We start from the raw sequence: 19,206 nt of genomic DNA, 5'->3' as shown, positions 1-19,206 counted from the left end.
AGAATAATGTTTAGTTTTTAGTTTTTTTTTTTCTTTTTTCTAGGCAAGGCAGACATTATTAGTTCTTAGTGAGCTGGAGCAAGAGCAGGGATAGAACATTAACTTTCTGCTTCTAGGACTGTTACAAACAATCCCATAATCAAAACCATCAATTTCACTGCTGTGGCCACTAGATTCCCACCTACGACTGCAGCCCAGCCTGGGAACTGGGACTTCTATCATGAGGAATCCAAGGGACCCAGTGTTGAGTTGGCCTGCTTCTGAGGACTGCACTGCTGCCTCTTCCTAGGACAGTATGTCCATGTGATACTGGAAGTTCTGCCCAGCACTTCCCTATGTCCCTAAAGCCTGTCTTCCTCTTGCCAGTTTGCCCAGGGTAAATCAGTGGTTCTCAAATATCATGGCAGCCTGGAAGCCCTGCTAAAACAGAGATAGCTAATCCACATCCTTACACTGCCTAATTCAATTAGTATGGGACGGAGCCTGAGAATTTACATCTCTGACAAGTTCCCAGGAGATGCTGATCCATTAAGGCCATGCTTGGAGAACCTGTGATCTATCCTTCCCCAAGTTATCAGTCAACTATAATCTACTTGCCATATCATCAAACTGAGGTCTGAAGGGTAAGAGAAGCACAGGTAACTAACTGAGAACCCCAAATAGGACCTTCACACCAGAGGAGAGCACACACCTCATGTTGCAATAAGGAAAGTGAGTATGGCAAGGAGAAAGCATGAAGGCCAGAGCACAGTCTGTGCAGTAAGGGCAGGCTGAAAGTGGCCTGTAATTATCAGCTTTGGACAATGAGTCTTTAGACTGCTGCGTAAGTATATAAATGATATCTTAAATTTTCTTGGATTAATATTCAAATCAGCATGCATTCTCTGAATAGTGACATTACTGGAAGGAGGGCCAGTACTGAGGTAAATAGTGAGGAAAAACTTTTTTTTTTTGGTTTTTTTGAGACAGGGTTTCTCTGTGTAGTTTTGGTGCCTGTCCTGGATCTCACTCTCTAGACCAGGCTGGCCTTGAACTCACAAAAATCCACCTGGCTCTGCCTCCCGAGTGCTGGGATTAAAGGTGTACGTCACTGCCACCCGGTGTGAGGAGACACTTTTAAGTTGGCTATGAAATAATTTTTAGTTTGGTGTGATAAGAACTGCAAAATAAAATAAACCAGGAGAGCTATCAGTCACACAAAAGCAGGACTGAAGGACATACTTGCTTACTGGGTCTGACTTACCTGGGCAAAGGCAATGGCTTGTTGTGGGTAATAGATAGAGGCACCTAATCCCATGAAAAAAGGAGGATACACCAGCTTCTTTAGTTTTGAACCTGATCAATAAAAAGTTGGACATTACCAGATGAGATCCTTACTCTCACAATTTACTTTATACTTTTAATGCCAAACAAGGTATCTTTGACTCTGCTCTATATATCGCTCTGTATAAATAAAATGCTTATTGGCCAGTAGCCAGGCAGGAAGTATAGGCAGGACAAGCAGAGAAGAGAATTCTGGGAACAGGAAGGCTGAGTCAGGAGACGTTGCCAGCTGCTGCCATGAGTACCAATATGTAAGATACTGGTAAGCCACGAGCCATGTGGCAAGGTATAGATTTATAGAAATGGGTTAATTTAAGATTAAGAACTGGAGAGCAAGAAGCCTGAGCCATTAGGCCAAACAGTTTAAATAATATAAGCATCTGTGTGTTTATTTTATAAGTGGGCTGTTGGACTGCCAGGGCTTGGCAGGACCCAGAGAGAAAACTTCAGCTACATGACTCTAAATTGAAATATTACTTAATAGTACATACAATAAAACAAATTGCTACTTCTTTACAGCTTTATGATATAATTATACATTACACCCATTTAAAGTACAAAATACAATGACTTAGCATATTCACAAAGCTCTGTAACCATCATCACAATCAACTCCGTTATTCTCAAAAGAAACCCCCACCTTTGATGGTAAAACATATGCTTAGCATACATGAGGCCCTGAAGTTCCCAGCACCAAGAAATGAAGAAAGGAAGGTAGGAAGATAGGAAGATAGGAAGGGAGGGAGGGAGGGAGGGAGGTAAGAAGGAAAGAAAGGAAGGTAGGAAGGTAGGAAGATAGGAAGGGAGGGAGGGAGGGAGGGAGGGAGGAGGAAGGAAGGAAGGAAGGAAGGAAGGAAGGAAGGAAGGAAGGAAGGAAGGAAGGAAGGAAGGAAGAAAGGAAGGAAGGAAGGAAGCTCAGCCAGCCACATCCTCCATCCCCAATAACAACCACATAAGTCTGAGGCTGAGAGAAATCTATTTTCAATCTCTATGTATTTGCCTACTCTGGCAATTTTATATACATGGAATCATACAAAGTGTGATCCTTTGGGACTGACTTCCTTCAGTCAACAAATATTTCAATAGAGCCACCATTTATTAATTATTAAGGTGTCAGGTGGTGTTGACATATGCATGCCTTTAACTCCAGCAGTCAGGAGGCACAAGCAGGTGGATCTCTGTGAGTTTGAGGTCAGCCTGATCTACACAGTGAGTTCCAGGACAGCCAGAGATACACAGAGAAACCTTGTCTCAAAAATAATCAAAAATATTAATTATTAAAGCAATGTAGTCTAAGTTGGCCTACAGGTATGTACTCCTTTGCCTTTTCTTACAGGTTTTATTTGTTTGATTGTGTGGCTTTGCTTTTCTGGCTTCATTTTGCTTTTTGAGATGGTTTCACTATGTAGCCCAGACTAGTCTTGAACTTGTTATTTTTCTGCCTCTGTCTCCTATGTAGTGGGATTACAATGTTGGGACTACCAGCATGCCCAATTTGAGAACAATTTGTTTCTAAGGAAACAAATTTAAAAAATAATAATTATAGTAATTTTGTTTCTAGGGTTTAATTTTTTTTAAAGCAAACTGACCGCCTTCATATTTAAATACAAAAGACAACTGTTCCTTTCCTCTCCTTCCTGAGATTTCATTAAAACAGCAGTAAGAAGATAAAACACAGATCAGAAACCCCGTAAGGAAGAGAAAAATGTATAGAGGGGCCACTGGCAGATAAATCATGCAGGTTGGGGATGTAGGTCAGTGGTAGATTACTTGCTTAGCTTAAAGCCCTGTGTTTCATTCCCAGCACCACAAAAAAAGTATCACCTGCTAGGACTATAGCACAGTTGGTAGAGCACTTGCCTGGCACATATGAGGCCCCAGGTTGTTCCCCAGTACTACACACACACACACACACACACACACACACACACACACACACACACACCAATTAAAAAAGAGTATGGACGGAAATGAAAGACCAGGTGGCATTGTCTTGAAGAAGGGATGTGTGGCAAAGGAGAGAGCAGATCTTCCCCAGGCACAGATGGCAATGACTATGGGCAATAGAGAGAGCAACCAGGAAGCAAGACAGGAAAATAAATCCAAGTCCTGTCCATGGAGTGGGTGACTCCTTTCTTCCCTCCATGCCATCCCAGTGCAAACCTGCTCCTGGAAGTCGTGACAGGCCAATTTTAAAAGCAGGGCCAAAGTCTCACTAAGAAAAAAATCATTAATTTTATGCTGAGAACCAATACTACACACACACACACACACACACACACACACACACACACACACACACCAGTGTTAGTGCTTAAAACCTCCACACAAAGGCAGCTCCCATCATCCAGCTTGCCCTAACATAGAACCTGCCTACCAGCAAGCCATATCTATACACAGAGTTCTTACTAGCATTTCAATTGCCTCATTCAGAAACATGACTGGACAACCAGGGATCAGCAGACATTGGAGGAGAGCCTGCAACATAAAAGAGAAAGACCAAGACAAGCAAGAAGAAAATCAAATGACTCAACAGGAAACAGAACTGTAAAGACAAAGCTAAACCTGTTATGTGTCATCGAATCAACAGAAGCTACTACACTACAAGAAAACAGTTCAACATAAAAACAAACAGCCACAGAAAAAGACCTCATGGAAATGACCAAAGGAAAATATTCAAAAAATGAAAAAAATAAGCAAGAAAACCTAAGACACACTATGGCCATTTAGAAAGAACTCAATTCTTAATTAAAAGCATTCAGGAAGGAAAAAGAAAGCAAATCCTCAAAGAAAAAGCAGATACATATCACTCTTGAGCTAAAGAAGGCACACTACAAGGGCTAAAAGTATCTGTGTATAGTCACCACGCCATACAAATTCAGAACACTGAAGATCTTCAAATTGTCCAAGAATTAAAAAAAAGGATAAGCAACAAGTATCCAGACTGGCTATCCATTCTGCCATCTGCAATGCCAGATGCTAGTTTGGATAGAAAAGAACTCCAAGCTATCCAAACTGTCAGTATAAGGAATAGATATATAAGGTGTTGGCAAGTTTGCCTCTCATAATTTTCTTAAAAGCAACTTAAGCATGTAGTTCACCAATATGGCTTGAACACACCACGAAGAAGGTGACATAAAAGCCCAGAAAACAGGGCTCAATAGTGGATCTGAGAAGTCCAGGCCAGGTTACAGGGTGATACAGAACCAGGCGGATACTAAGTTTGGAGAGCCTAGCAACAAGGTGAAAACAAATGGCAGAGGATGAAAGAGAAAAATGTGCAGGACTTTATTCCTCAGCGGAACCAAGGAGGGCACCAGTGCAGTGTTCAGCCTCTGCCTCTAAAAACACTTTCTGCACAAAGAGGGAAGCCTTAGAGCAACCACTATAAATCTCTGCTTCTCTTTTATGGTGGTCAGATTACAGAGTTCTTTGTTGGGATATTTCTATTTGGATTTTTTGTTTGTTGTGTTTTGTTTGAGAGAGAATCTCAGTCTGTAGGCCAGGCTGGTCTGGAACTCACTATGTAGCCCAGACTGGTCTTAAGGCAAGCTTCTTGCCTCAGCCTCCTGAAAGCTAGAATTACAGGTATGAACCATCACACTAAGCTTCTAATCAGAATTTTTGTAATATCTGCATTTTATGCCATAAACATTTATTTTACAACTAGTAAAATTCCAGATATATCATAAAAATAATTTCTTCACAGAGAAACCTTTTACCACCATTTTGTGATACAGTAGTAAAATAGAGTAATATTTTCTTGTCTTGGGGTAGAGCCTAGGGCCTCAAGCACATTAGGCAAGCATTCTGCCAGAGGTATCCAGCCCAGCCCCTACAGTAATATTTGGGGATACTTACGAGGTTCTTTAATTGTAAGCATTTGTAAAGTTCACTTACTGAAGGTGTGACAGCTGAAGAAGTTAAAAAACTAGTAAATCACTGTCCTACTTGCTGTGATTAATAGCCTGATCTTAACAGTTCCAACATTTACAGTTTGACAGGTGTGAAAGATTTTTTCTATACCAAAGAGCAATAGATATTTGAACTTTGAACATGCAGATGTGCTTATTAATTATAACTAATTTCTTTTTCTTACCAAGAATATACAATTTCTACGTATGTTTAACATCAAATGTAACGGGGTGAACAAGGAAATGAATTATATGTTAAGAAGTCCACATTTAGGAACCAACCAATCAGAAAACAAGTAAATATAGATAAAGAACCTAACATATATCCCATCTCTCCCATATAAACAGACTGGGGAATAAACCTACAAAATTGTACCTACCTCTAGCAAAAAGGAGTCCAATAAAACCAGCAAAACCAATAACACCAAGTCTTGGGAAAAATCCAGGAGGTGCACTTTGGAGATAATCATAGCTGTCTACAATAGAATCAGATTGGGAAATAACTCCATAAATTACTCATTAAACCCAAAGCAAAAACCTCATACATAACTAGACACACAGTACCAAATGTTTCCCAACCACCCATCCTTTGCTTTCTGCTAACAGACATTTGTATTTTGGTTTCTTAAGTCTGGTTTCATTTAGTACGGAGAGGCTTTGAATTCATGATCATCCCACCTCACCTCCCAAGTGTTCGGATTGGAGGTGTGTGTCAGCAAGACCAGCTCACACTTTTTTAAAGATAGTCTGGCTATGTGGCCCATGCTGAATTTAAACTTGCATTATATCCCAAACATGCTTGGAACTGGCAAACCTGCTTCACCTTCTGAGTGATGGGATTCTGGATACACCAGGGCCAACTGTGTGTGTCAATATTCTTCTTTTCAATACATTCTTTCAGGAACCAAACACTCAGAAAAGAAAGCATCCTTTGCCATCTGAACTTTCTATTTGAACTCAAGAACAATATATTTGGATAATGAAGGAAAATTTGCGATGGCTAGGTTCTAGTCAACTCGACACAAGCCAAGGGTCATCTGGCAAGAGGAACTTCAATTAAAAAAAGGACTCTATCAGAATGGCTTATAGGCAAGTCTATAGGGCATTTTCTTGATTAATGGCTGATGATATGGAAAGGCCCATCTCACTGGGGGTGGGGCCACCCATAGGAAAGTGGTCCTGACTGCTATAAGAAAGCAAACTGAATGAGAAACCTTGGAACACTCAGCCCTAAATGGGAAGTTTCTATCAAATCCCTTCCCTCGAGGCTCAGGGACCCCACAGAAGAGGAGGCAGAAATAGTGTAAGAGCCAAAGGGTTTGGAAGACACCAAAAAACAAAGTCCTCTGAATTAACATGAGCAAAGCTCACATGAACTCACAGAAACTGAAGCAGCATGCACAGGGCCTGGCCAGGTCTGAACCAGGTCCTTTGCTTATATATTACGGCTTCCAGTTTAGTTTATGGGATTCCTAAGTACGCAAACAAGTGAGTCTCTGATTCTTGTGCCTTCTCTGGGGCTCTTTTCCTTCTGTTTGTTTTGTCAAATTCCAATGTGTTAGTTTTTGTTTTATCTTATTATATTATAATATTATCTCTTAGAAGTCTGTTTGTTTTCTAATTAGAGACAGAAAGGGAGTGGATCCAGAAGGGAGGGGATGTGGGGATAAACTGGGAGAAGAGGGAGGGGAAACTGTAATCAGGATATACTATGTGAAAAAAATCTATTTTCAACAAAAGAAAAAAATAAAATAAAATTGTCTTAGTGTGAAAAAGAAAAGAAAACAGGCTGAGCAAGCCATGGGGAGCAAGTCAGTAAGTAGCATTCCTCCATGGTCTCTGCTTCAGTTCCTGCCCTGACTTCCCTCCATGATGGGCTATAGACTGTAACCTGGAATAAACCCTTTCCTCTCCAACTTGCTTTGGTCATGGTATTTGTCACAGCAATAAAAAGCAAATTGGAACAAAAGTGATGCTGGAAATAAATAGCCACTCTTGGTGGTGACAGAATTTAATAACTTAAAAATAAATACACCAGTGAGCCTACTCATAAAATAAATAATACAACACATGACCTTATTTGCCATGCCTAAGTATGTCTTAGGATTTGGATTTGCACTATGTCCTGTCCTCTCCTCTCCTCTCCTCTCCTCTCCTCTCCTCTCCTCTCCTCTCCTCTCCTCTCCTCTCCTCTCCTCTCTATGGAGCCAGTCTCCCAGCGAATTAGAGCCTGCTTAGGCACTGTCTCCTCTGGAAAGCTCATCCTAAGCTCAGCCGCATAGACCCTGCCTCCTTCTCTGAAGTACCATCAGATGTTATTCTCTGCACCACCCTTGCTATCTCATCCTAGGGTACCTTGTACTTCACATTCATGTGTGTATATTCTCCCCACACAGAATATATGTCCCCTCATGGTGGGTTGCTTAGACATGTTTTAAGACTGCACCTGAAGCCAAAGCCTAGCTTCTTCTGGCTATATGCCTTAGGTGTGACTGCTGGAAAATGGACTCACTGTCTTGCTATAATGGAATGCTTCTTCTAAGAGTCTTTGTAGTAACTCTGTGTTCAGGAGGAGAAAAACAAATATCTCAAATAATGCCTGCTGCCATTAATCAGTGGGAAATGACAGGTTAACAGTGAGGGTCACTCCTCAGTTACAGATCTTATTCTGCCATGAGAACAAACCCCTGGAAAAGCAAGACTTTAATTTGCTGAGATATCCTAAGGAGAATTAAATACTTGTCAATATCTCTACTACTTAACTAATTCCAGGCTGAAATTAGACAAAACATAGATCATAAACTCAGTTTGTGGGTGCACATGGTAAGTGCCCATAAGTGAAACACAATCAAGGACAATAAAATGTAAAAAAATGTAAGAACACTACTATTTATGGAAAAACCTCTCCCAAATACAGAAGCTCGGTTCCTTCCTGAACTTAGATTTGTACAGCTTTTTTTTTTTTAAGTTTTTGTTTGTTTGTTTTGGGGTTTTTCTTTTTTTAGACAGGCTCTATGTAGTTCTGGCTGTCCTGGAGCTCACTCTATAGAAGAGGCTCCCTTGAAATTGCAGAGATCCACCTGCCTTTGCCTTTGCCTCCTGAGTATTAGGATTAAAGGCATGAGCCACCACGCCTGGCCTGTGCAACATTTATTAATGGCAACTAATGAATTACTATGATTCAGAAAATCTGGTGAGGAGTAAGCTCACACTGCAATTTTTTTTTAGCACTGGCCCTCACATATGCTAAGAAAACATTCTGCTACTGAACTACATATCCCCAGCCTGAACGTTTTTTTGTTTAATTCACGGCACAAGCACTTGCTAGCCCAACAATCCTAATAATGTTGAAGAGATTCATGAACTACTACTCTGAAATCTGATTCAAACATAGATTGTCTTCCAGAAAACATCTACATAGCTCTAAATTTTTCTATTCAATTTCAATGACTCTATGGTCTCCAATACCTAATCATGAAAACCCAGTTCAATAGTTCAATAGGATGAAGTAACTGATTGTGCCTCATTAAAACTCAACTTACCTAATCCCCACTGGAAGAAGCGTTCCACCCTGGGTCTAGTTTGGGAGTATATTTCCTAAGAAGATAAAAAGAAACAGAATGAGTAGGGTTTGTTGATTGGAATCATTATTAACCCTGTTCAGTGTTAGGGATGAATCTTGGGCCTCCAGCAGATTAAGCATATAAGCTACCTTTGAGCTACACCTCTAGCTATTAACAGTTTGTAAACCAAGTGATCTACTTTCAGTTTTACTGCCTTTTTTATCTTTTGTAATTTTCCTTTCACTAGTAGCCTGTTCATCAGAATGCTTTACTATTGCCACAGGCAGCAAAGATTTCAGTAGAATGTTTTTCGAACAACCTACTCCTCTATCTCCTAAAACTGAAGGAAATAAGAAAATTGAGGAGTTAGAGAAATAACCAGCTCAATGGTTAAGAGCACACATTTTGGGCTGGAGAGATGGCATAGAGGTTACCAGCACTGACTGCTTTTCCAGAGGACCCAGGTTCAATTCTCAGCACCCACATGGCAGTTCACAACTGTCTGTAACTCCACTTCCAGAGGATCTGACACCCTCATACAGATATACATTAAATAAATAAATCTTTTTTAAAAAAAAGAGCACTTTTTTTTTTTTTTTTTTGCATAGGACAAGAGTTCAATTCCCAATACCCATGTCAGGTGACTTACAACTAAGTGTAACTCAAGCTCCAGGAGGATTCAATGCCTCTGTTCCTCACAGACACTTTAAGTCAGGTATACATATCCACACACATAGACAGACACACAGAGAGATACACTTAAAAATAACAAAAAAAAAAGCTGGGCGGTGATGACGCACACCTTTAGTCCCAGCACTCGGGAGGCAGAGCCAGGAGGATCTCTGTGATTTCGAGGCCAGCATGGACTACAGAGTGAGTTCCAGGAAAGGCAGAAAGCTATACAGAGAAACCCTGTCTCAAAAAAACTAAAAAAAAAAATCCTAAAAACAAGACAAAATTGACCTTCTTGATAACCAGAGGTGATCCTTTCCCCATGAGATTATTAACACTGTCTTTCAAATCAAGGCTACTTTATTATTTGCCATGATTTTAAGGCCTACATTTAGAAAATGCTGCTTTGAAACAGGAATGGGCAGCTTTACTGAGCAATGAGTTGATAAGTCAATTTTAAAAAGATATCCCAATCCTAAAGTAAAAGAAGTTATCAACATTCTCTTACCAATACAATGGCTTTGAGGAGCTAGAGATGTCCCTCAGTGGCAGTGCTTACCTAGCATGAGTAAGGAACTGAGCTTTATCACTAGCTCTGGCAAGCAAACAAATAAACAGGTCCCCACCCCAAAACAAAATAAAGGTGCAACCAATAAAATGGATTGTACATGGGGCTGGAGCAATGGCTCAGCAGTTAAACTCTTGCAGAAGACCTGGGCTTGATTGTCAGCTTCTGGATAGTGGCTCACAGCCATCTGTAACTGTAATCAGGGAACAGGACACTCTCACCCACGTGGTCCACAGACATACATGCAAGCAAAACACCCATACATATAAAGTAAATAATAACTAAAGATTTAAAAAATGCCTTGTACGTTAATATCAAATGGTCCTAAAGGAAATGAGGACTTAGCTAAAAGAACCTTCAAGAACTCTACAGTGGAGAAGGAAAGTAATACAGGAATTATCAAAAAGTATCAGAACTAGCTGTCACTTAGGAAAGGATTGTTTTATAAATGCTGGTCCAAATCAGAACTAGTTATCCACATACTTTTAAATGGGCTTGTATAATGCTGAACGTGGAAGAGGATGGAAAGAACTGATATCACTTCATTAAAAATCAACTATTGTTTTCATGTTGACTATACCTGCTTTTTTCCATCTGTAGAAAGAAAAAACAGAGGACTAGAGATATGGCTCAGTTGTTAAGAACGCTTGTGGTATAGTCATGAAGTCTAGAGTTCAGATCCCAGCACCCATTTAACAAGCCAGCTATCCCCAAAACACCTAAAACTCCAGCTCTGAGCAATCTGATGCTCTCTTCCGGCCTCCATGTGTGCATACACTCTCACAGGTGCACATATATGCACACATACACACACAAACACACATACAAATAATAAAATCCATCTTTTTAAAAAGAGAAAAAACTGCCAGGCAGCGGTGGCGCATGCCTTTAATCCCAGCACTCAGGAAGCAGAACCAGGCAGATCTCTGTGAGTTCGAGGCCAGCCTGGGCTACAGAGCGAGATCCAGAACAGGCACCAAAACTACACAGAGAAACCCTGTCTCGAAAAACCAAAGAGAGAGAGAGACAGAGAGAGAGACAGAGACAGACAGAGAGAGAGAACTATATATCAAAGTCTAGAGGGACAGTCTATTTCTTTTGCTGGCTTAATCATTTTGCCATTTTAAAGTTTCGATCAGTTCTTAGAAAGAACAAGAAATTTCATTCTTCATGAAGAAGTCAATGTACCTAATAAAGCCATCCTAATTACAAGAAAAGTTTCCTGTTTATCAGTATTAAAATAAGCATGTTAATAACCAGTATATGATGTAGACAGATATTTTGTTGCACCAAGTATCACAGAAAAAAAGTATTTTAAAAAAATCTCAAGTTGAAAGGTAAAGAGACAAAGTCCTTTTTTACCTAAGACAGGGTCTCCTTATGTAGCCTAGGCAGGCTCCAACCTTGCAGCAACCACCCTGCTTCAGCATCTTTAGTGCTGCGCTCACAGGTGTGTGCCACCACAACCAGCTGACAAAAATGTCTTCATTACACAACAAAACGGGCCAGAGGACAGCTCAGTAGTAAAGTGTGTGTCTATGTGCTTACATCGTTGATAGAGCTTGTGTGTGTGCTTTCTTTCAATTGGTAGTTCAGCAATGGCATAATTGATGAAATTTAAATTTTAACAAAAAACCCCAGCCATGGCTAAAGAGTATTTGAGTGCTGCAATTGAAGGTAGATACCATAATAAGGCAAACTTTGGTTTCAGATGACTTAAAATCAGAATACATTCACGTCCATAACAACAAATGCCTGGAACCTAAAACATGAGCAAGGACAGAAGCCACTGGAGTGAACAGTTCACCAAAGTTTGGTTGGTTGGTTTTCCTTGCTTGTTTGTTTTTCAGACAGGGTCTCTCTGTGTAGCCCTGGCTGTCCCAGAACTATGTAGACCAGGCTGGCCTCAGACCTCACAGAGATCTGCCTAACTCTGCCCACGGAGTGCTGGGATTAAAGGTGTGTGCCACCACACCTGGGTAGTCATGTCTGTATGAGTATCCCTTATCTGAAATATATAGGAACAGATGTTTGTTATGTTTCAGAGATTTTGGCTTTCTGAGTTTTTGCATTTATAGATTGAATATCCCTAGTATGAAAATCTAAATCCAAATTAATCTTGGATCACAAATGCCCAGCCTGTAGTGATTTGTGGAATTTCTAGAGGGAGAAAGAAATCTCAATTTTCTGTATGTGTATACATGATAAGCATGTACAGGTATGTGGTGTGTATACAGGTTTCTGTTGCCTGTGTGAGTGCAAGTTTGGGTACAGGTATTCACACATGTGTGCACATGTTGTGAGGAAGTCAAAAGTCACCCTTGGGTGTCATTCCTCGGCAGCCATCTACCTTGTTTATTAAGATGGATGTCTCAGCAGGACCTTGGTGTTGCTGATTCGGCTGGCCAGTGAGCGCCAGGGATCTAACAAACTGTTACCCTAGCACTGGGACTGCAGTCTATGCCACCAAGCCTACCTTTTAGTGGGTACTGGGGACCGACCCCAGGTCCTCACTAATAACTGAGCCCTCTCTCCATCCCAACATCACAATTTTGATATACATGTTTATGTTTGATTCATTTCCTTCCAGTAGTGTTCCATGTTTTCCCTGATACACACAACAGCTTTATACTAACAAACCAACATGGCAATCCTTTGCCCTCTGCTCTCCAGTCAAGGTGCCACAACCTTTCTGGTGAGAGGGAAATCCCCCTTGCTGCCACCACGATGCCAGATTTCATTGCATCTGCTCTCTGGTTAGCATTTAAGAACACTTATAAGTCAGATGCTCTTAACTTTGGACTCTTTATTACACCTTTTTCTAAAACATGCAGTCAGGGCTGGGCCTGATGGCTTGCTTACAGCTGTAATTCCAGCACCTATGCTGGTCAATGAGGTAGGAAGATCACCAGCCAGTCTGAGGACAATGTAGTCAATTCCAGGCCAACCCTACAGAGTGAGATCCTAAGAAACTAAAATAAATCAATAAATAAACAGTCATTAATAAATAAATAGTAATTAATAAATAAATTATAAAACTAAAAATTCAAACATACAACCAATATAGACTTTTCACTATTAACTCTTAAGTAGATGTACCTGACACCAACTTGTATATGGCTCACACTGATGTCGGAGTTGTGAGATGTTTTCTTCAAGTTGAGTCCTTGGCTCCTCCACATATTTAGATTGATTCTCAGGAACTGAGTAGAGTGAAAGCTACACATATTAAAACAAAAAGAAAAGCATATACTATGAGACTATGTAACATATGATCAATTTTGTAGGTTAATATTACCAATAATTTGTAAATACCAGTTACCTTAAGGGTTGTATGCAACCTCTAACTTTCCTTCAGATGATCTGTGTGCCTTGCTTCCTCAATAAGGCCAAGGCCAAGAGGGCAGGACTACACAGTGTCCTGGCTTCTCCCTATCTACTCTATCCACTGTTTTGTTTTGGGAGTGTGGAGTAACTACTGACCCTAGGCCTCAAGCAAGCAAGGCAAGCACCTCCAGTCCCCTTATCCACTTTACAGATTGGTACCTGGTGTCTGACCTCAAACTATTCTACTATGCTAAAGGGTAAATGGAGGAGGTTTATTTGCGGGGAGGGCACATGTCATGGGGCATGTGTGGCAGCGGTCTGAAAACAACTTTCTGAGAGTCAGGTTTCTCCTACCATGTGGGTCTCAGGGATTGAACTAAGTCATCAGGCTTGGCAGCAAGTGCTTTTATCACTAAGCCATATTACCAGCCCTTGAATTTTGTTTTGTTTTTAAGAAAAAAAGCTGAGAGGAAATGAAGAAAAATTGATTACGTGGATCAAATATCAGAATGCTACTGATCAAAGCAGGTGAACAAATTCATTGTCCACCTAGAAAAGAGCCTTCTCAGTAGACACTACTAGCCACCTCTTCCTGTCGACAATGTTCTAAAGCCTGAGAGGAGAGGAAGGGAAAAAGGAAGCTCACTGGCTTTATGTAAACACCATTCAAGTAACCTTGCCTGGCCACTAGGGGCACCTGTACATCATTTTATTCCAAGGCAACAGAAATTGAAGAAAATAAAAAATCCAAATAATTACTGGGAGGTACAGACAAAAAAAAAGAATATAAATGATGAAGAAAAGATGTCTTATTTCACTGATCTATTATATAATAATATTTATTTAAGCTTCTTTGAAAGAAAAATGTGAAAAGTTTTCTTAGCTTGCTAAGCAGTCTAGAATCAGGCAGGCCACTCTGAAAAGTGAGTTGTACAGAGCCCCACAACTGGATAGTAGACAGAGTGAGAGATTTTGGAACACTCTGTCTTAATGGGATGTCTTCACCAAGCCCTGCCCTCGGCTCTGGGAAGTATACAGAAGAGGAGAGCTGGAAGAACCAGAGGGGATGGAGGACAGTGAAACTGTCTTTCAGACACAAGAGGACTGGAGCACATATGAAGCCAGCATGCACAGGGCCTGCACAGGTTCAAGCTAGACAGGGTCCCAGTGCTGAGAGGGGAAAGTAGACACAGGCTACTATCCCTAACCAAGAAGCTGTCTCCAACTGACTACCTCTTGCAAAGGAAAAATTAGTTCTCTCCAGTGGAGTCTCACTAGGGATATTAAACACATTTAAGAACAGGTCCCACCGGGCGGCGGTGGCACACACCTTTAATCCCAGCACTCAAGACGCAGAGCCAGGTGGATCTCTGAGTTCGAGGCCAGCCTGGTCTACAGAGCAAGATCCAAGACAGGCACAAAAACTACAGAGAAATGCTGTCTCAAAAAACAAAACAAAACAAAAAGAACAGGTCCCATACCTAGCAGTAAATGGCCAACACAAAATGAATTCAATGGTATTCTTGTAGACTTTTGTCCCATATTGCTTTGTTTGGGCATTTTATTTTCTTACTGGCCTTTTTCTGTATATTATAGTTCCTAATTTTGTTTTTATGGAGAGAGAAATGTTTCTTGTGGTTTTTGGTTTTTTTTAATTATGATTTGGTTGGTTTTTCTGTCTATCTACTCATTTTCTAAAGAAAGGGAAGTGTAGAGTTAGTTGGGTGGGTGGACAGGTGGGAAGGATCTAGGAAGAGTTGGGGGTGGAAAAACAGTGATCAAAATACGCTGTATGAAAAAAATTTCTCGAATTAAAAAAATAGGTATGTACTAAGAAAAAGGAAAAGTGAGCTGTGTTTAAAATCCACTAGGATATAGTAAGTTCTCCACTAAAAACTAAATCTATGAGCTATTCCTTAATTATGCTCCTAGCTACATTCCACTACCATCTGTGAAAAAAACAGAGTTCAGCAATTTCCAACAAATAAACTATCAGATAAAACAAATAAACTATCAGAAAATGTATATGTCTTCCTTTCAAATATTTTCAAAGTGTGCTAAGGGTATACGTTAGTATCCAGTACCTCAAAGAGTAAAACTAAATCTTGATACATAATTTATAAAAATTCTCCTAACTAAATCAGATGTTCACTCTGTACCATACAGTATCAGCACATTACCTCATCAACCTTCATGTAACTCTTGTGAGGTGAGTCCTTTTTGGGTGCTGCATAGACTCTGAAGGTGAGCAGGCTCAGGCTGGCTGGCCCCACACATCTCTGAATTACCTGAAATGCAAAGGCAATCTTAAATCTTTTCTCCATGCTACAAAGCAAGTACGACAAGGTCAGTAGGCCAATACCCTCAGCCATTCCCACCCAGAAAAGCTTAGTGCCCTTTCTGAAAAGTAAATGCATTTCAGAAATTCTGAGGATGTCAAAATATAAGCATGTGTTCTGGATGAATTCAAATTTCAAAACTTCATCTTAATTTCACAAAGATCAAAGTTCCAAAGCCTTCAACTGAAAAATTTAAAAAGACACAGCTAGGCAAATTGATACCAATCTATATACGATAGATATATACATCTCTGAAAAACATCCAACTCTAACTCACCATTTCTCCCTCATACCCACCTTTCTTTCTCTACATCGTGTCTCAGGAATGGTGACAATCTCATCAGAAACTCTGAGATCATTTGAAATTCACTCTCAGAAGACTATAATCACTGTGCTGTGTAATAGATCTTTCCAACTGTATCTTCCTAAAATTTTGTATCCTTTGACTGATAACCTTCCTCAATTCAAATCCCAGCCACTGGTTGCTACCATTCTCCTATCTGCTTCTATCAGTTCACTATTTTTAGATTACACTGAAATAAGAGTACAATATGAAATAATGAACAAGTTAATTACCTCCATTTAAACACACTATAATATATGCATACTTCAAAACATCGCACATATATATACACGTGTGTGTGTGTGTGTGTGTGTGTGTGTGTGTGTGTGTGTGTTACATGCCTTTCTGCCCATTTAAGACTAAAAATAAGCAGCTGGTGGTGGTGGTGGTGCATACCTTTAACCCCAGCACTCAGGAGGCAGAGGCAGGTGGATCTCTATAAGTTTGAGGCCAGCCTGGGCTACAGAATGAGTTCCAGGACAGCCAGGGCTACACAGCGAAATTCTGTCTCAAAAAAAAAAATTACAATTAAATCTCAAGGTCATCTTCACCACCACCATCAATCCTTTTGGTCACTAAGTTCTGGTAATTGTGCCTATTAAATGATCTCACTTCTACTTGCTCTTCTTTATCCCTCCTGTGCAGTCCTTCCTTGAGTGCTCATTTCTTTCCTGGATTGTTTTTAGCAGCAACCTAAATGGTTGCCTAGCCATCTATGGATTCAAATCACCACAGGAGAAACCATAACGATCAATCTAAACTACATCCCTGATTAGATTCTTTCTATCTTTACTTGAGATTTTTGTACTTATTACCTAGGACTTTTATGTGAACCAAAGATTTGCTATAACCAGCCACGACCACTTTCCTTATCCTCACTCTGACTCTGGTCACAAAACATAAACTTTTGTATTTTTCTCATGCTGTTTTCCAGCTACCTGGGTTCACTGATTGCTATGTCTTTTTTCTAAAAGCAGGGAGGAGTCATGCTTTTACTTTACATTTTTATCTGTCCATGTACTTATGCCTATCAAATTCGCCTAGCAGGTTGGAGTATCTCTGAGAATAAGGTGTGTCTTACTCCTATTTCTACTGCTACAGCTGGGCCTAGCACAAAAGAGATGTTCAACAACTGCTCATTCATTGCCTGTTATGAGACACAGGAATAGAAGAGAGAATAGTGAAGGACATCGTTCTATCTACCTAGCCATGTTTTAGCATCTTAGAAAGATCTTCAGTAACTATAATACAAAAGACTAAGCCACTTGGTAATACAAATCCTTACTGCAAGAATTCAGCTGCTTGGCACTCTCAAAGTAAGAACTCTAATATATTAGCTTGTCAGAGGTTTTGAAGATAGCTAAATAAGGCCCAAACTGAGGCAGAAAACTAAAAATTGGCTCAAACAAAAGCTGAATTGCCATCTCAGCTCTGCAAGCCCCAGGAGGACTGTCAGAGTTCCCTTGCCCATGTGGCTAAATCTTTCTCTCTGGTGTGATTCTATTCTCCAGCACAATTTCTCTAATACGATACATTCTCTAGTGTAGACCCTCTTTCAACTTCTATTTCACAGAGCCCACCAGGGACTTAATAGTCAGAAGAAACTAAGCAACTGCACCAGTATTTGCTTAGATGGGGCCCCACTAAATGCTGGAAAGGTGTAGGATGCCATTATTTACAAAGAAAACAACAAACAAACAAAAAGTCAAAGGTCATCCTCCTCCCTTTGCCAATCAAGTAGCTGGGATTACAGGCATGTGCCACCATAGCTAGTGGCTGCCATTATCTTAAATACCTTGTCGTTTCTTTGTCTCTCCCTTCTGAAGCTTGTCAAGGTCTTATGATTACAAAAGCAATCCAGCCTGGTAAGCAGGATTATACATGATAACAATTAGAAGAACCAACCAGAACTTGATTTCCAAATCGATGTTTCGTGCACAGCTGCTGGATGTCAGACACAATAAAGCAGATATGGTCCCTGGCTGAAAAGCTTCTGAGAAACTTAGGTTACTCAAAAACCCAGGCAGCCAAGTATGCAGACTTCTTGAGCACAAGGTCAACCCTGGGCTACAGAGTGAGAGCAAGACCAGCCTAGGCCTCATAGCCAGGCCCTGTCTCAAACAAAAGCCAAATAAGACTCAGGCATAGACTAATTCTTCAGCTCTAGCCACAAGAGTAGATTCCTGGCAGTTAGCCAAGACAATAAATTTGGCAAGGCCATAAACATTCAGATCATAATGGGTACACAGAAAGCTAAACTGTTTTTGCTGCTTTGCAAGTTGAAGAGTACCGCCCAGCATTCTGCAGCTTGGGGACCACATTACTATCCCTTTAAAACTGCTTTAAAAACAAATGGAAAACTCAAGTTAATTAAGATGCTTCCAAATCCCCAAACCCCTGACAACTTGCCTTCTAATTCTATAGAGTATCCAGTGGATAGTCTCTTCGTTTTTAAGGAGGAGGCCCGTGCTGGCCGGTTTTATGTCAACTTGACACAAGCTACAGTCATTTGAGAGATGGGAACCTCAACTGAGAAAATGTCTCCATAAGATCAGGCTGCAGTTTAGCGTGTGGGTCATTTTCTTAATTAGTGATTATTGTGGGAGGGCCCAGCCCATTGTGGGTGGTACCATCCCTGGGCTCTCTAAGAAAGCAGGCTGAGTACACTATGGAGAACAAACTAGTACGCAGCACCCCTCCATGGCCACTGCATCAGCTCCTGCCTCCAGGTTCCTGCCCTGGCTTCCTTCAGTTATGAACTACAGTGTGAAAGCATAAGCCCTTTTCTCCCCAACTTGCTTTTGGTCACGGTGTTTCAGCACAACAGTGATAGCCCTAAGACAAGGTCCTTTATTTATTTTCCCAGAAGTACATACCTTTCATCTTACTAGGCTTTCCATTTAGATTATGTAGCTCTTTCCTTTTCAATTAAAGGCGTTTTGTGTGCCTATGGACACTCAGGGTTGCAGAATCATCAGAAGACTGTTTGAAAAGCAGATTCCATCACTTTCCTCTAAAGAGTCTGACTCAGTAGATCTAAAGGAACCCAATAACGTATTCCCACCACAAGGCAAGTTTCAAAAATCACCATTCTACAAAATGCTTAGGGAACAGATACTCACCATAAGCTTGTCTGAAGAATCAAGTGCACTTATTT

At 40.5% G+C, this 19,206-nt stretch overlaps 1 protein-coding gene across 3 annotated transcripts in view; it reads right to left on the bottom strand.

The window, feature by feature from the left end:
• Apoo (apolipoprotein O) overlaps nucleotides 1-19,206 on the bottom strand; it is a 52,436-nt gene that overhangs the window by 22,372 nt on the left and 10,858 nt on the right. For all 3 annotated transcript variants that reach the window (XM_028881660.2, XM_028881661.2, XM_028881662.2), the window contains exons 2-6: nucleotides 15,548-15,655; nucleotides 13,140-13,259; nucleotides 8,780-8,834; nucleotides 5,618-5,713; nucleotides 1,244-1,335 (exon numbers count right to left, since the gene is read on the bottom strand). In XM_028881660.2, the coding sequence (XP_028737493.1) occupies nucleotides 1,244-1,335; nucleotides 5,618-5,713; nucleotides 8,780-8,834; nucleotides 13,140-13,259; nucleotides 15,548-15,655 (471 nt within the window). The remainder of the gene's footprint in view (nucleotides 1-1,243; nucleotides 1,336-5,617; nucleotides 5,714-8,779; nucleotides 8,835-13,139; nucleotides 13,260-15,547; nucleotides 15,656-19,206) is intronic.

Source organism: Peromyscus leucopus, chromosome X (assembly GCF_004664715.2).
Source record: "Peromyscus leucopus breed LL Stock chromosome X, UCI_PerLeu_2.1, whole genome shotgun sequence".
NCBI classification, from domain to species: domain Eukaryota; kingdom Metazoa; phylum Chordata; class Mammalia; order Rodentia; family Cricetidae; genus Peromyscus; species Peromyscus leucopus.
This window is presented reverse-complemented; position numbering and strand designations above follow the sequence as displayed.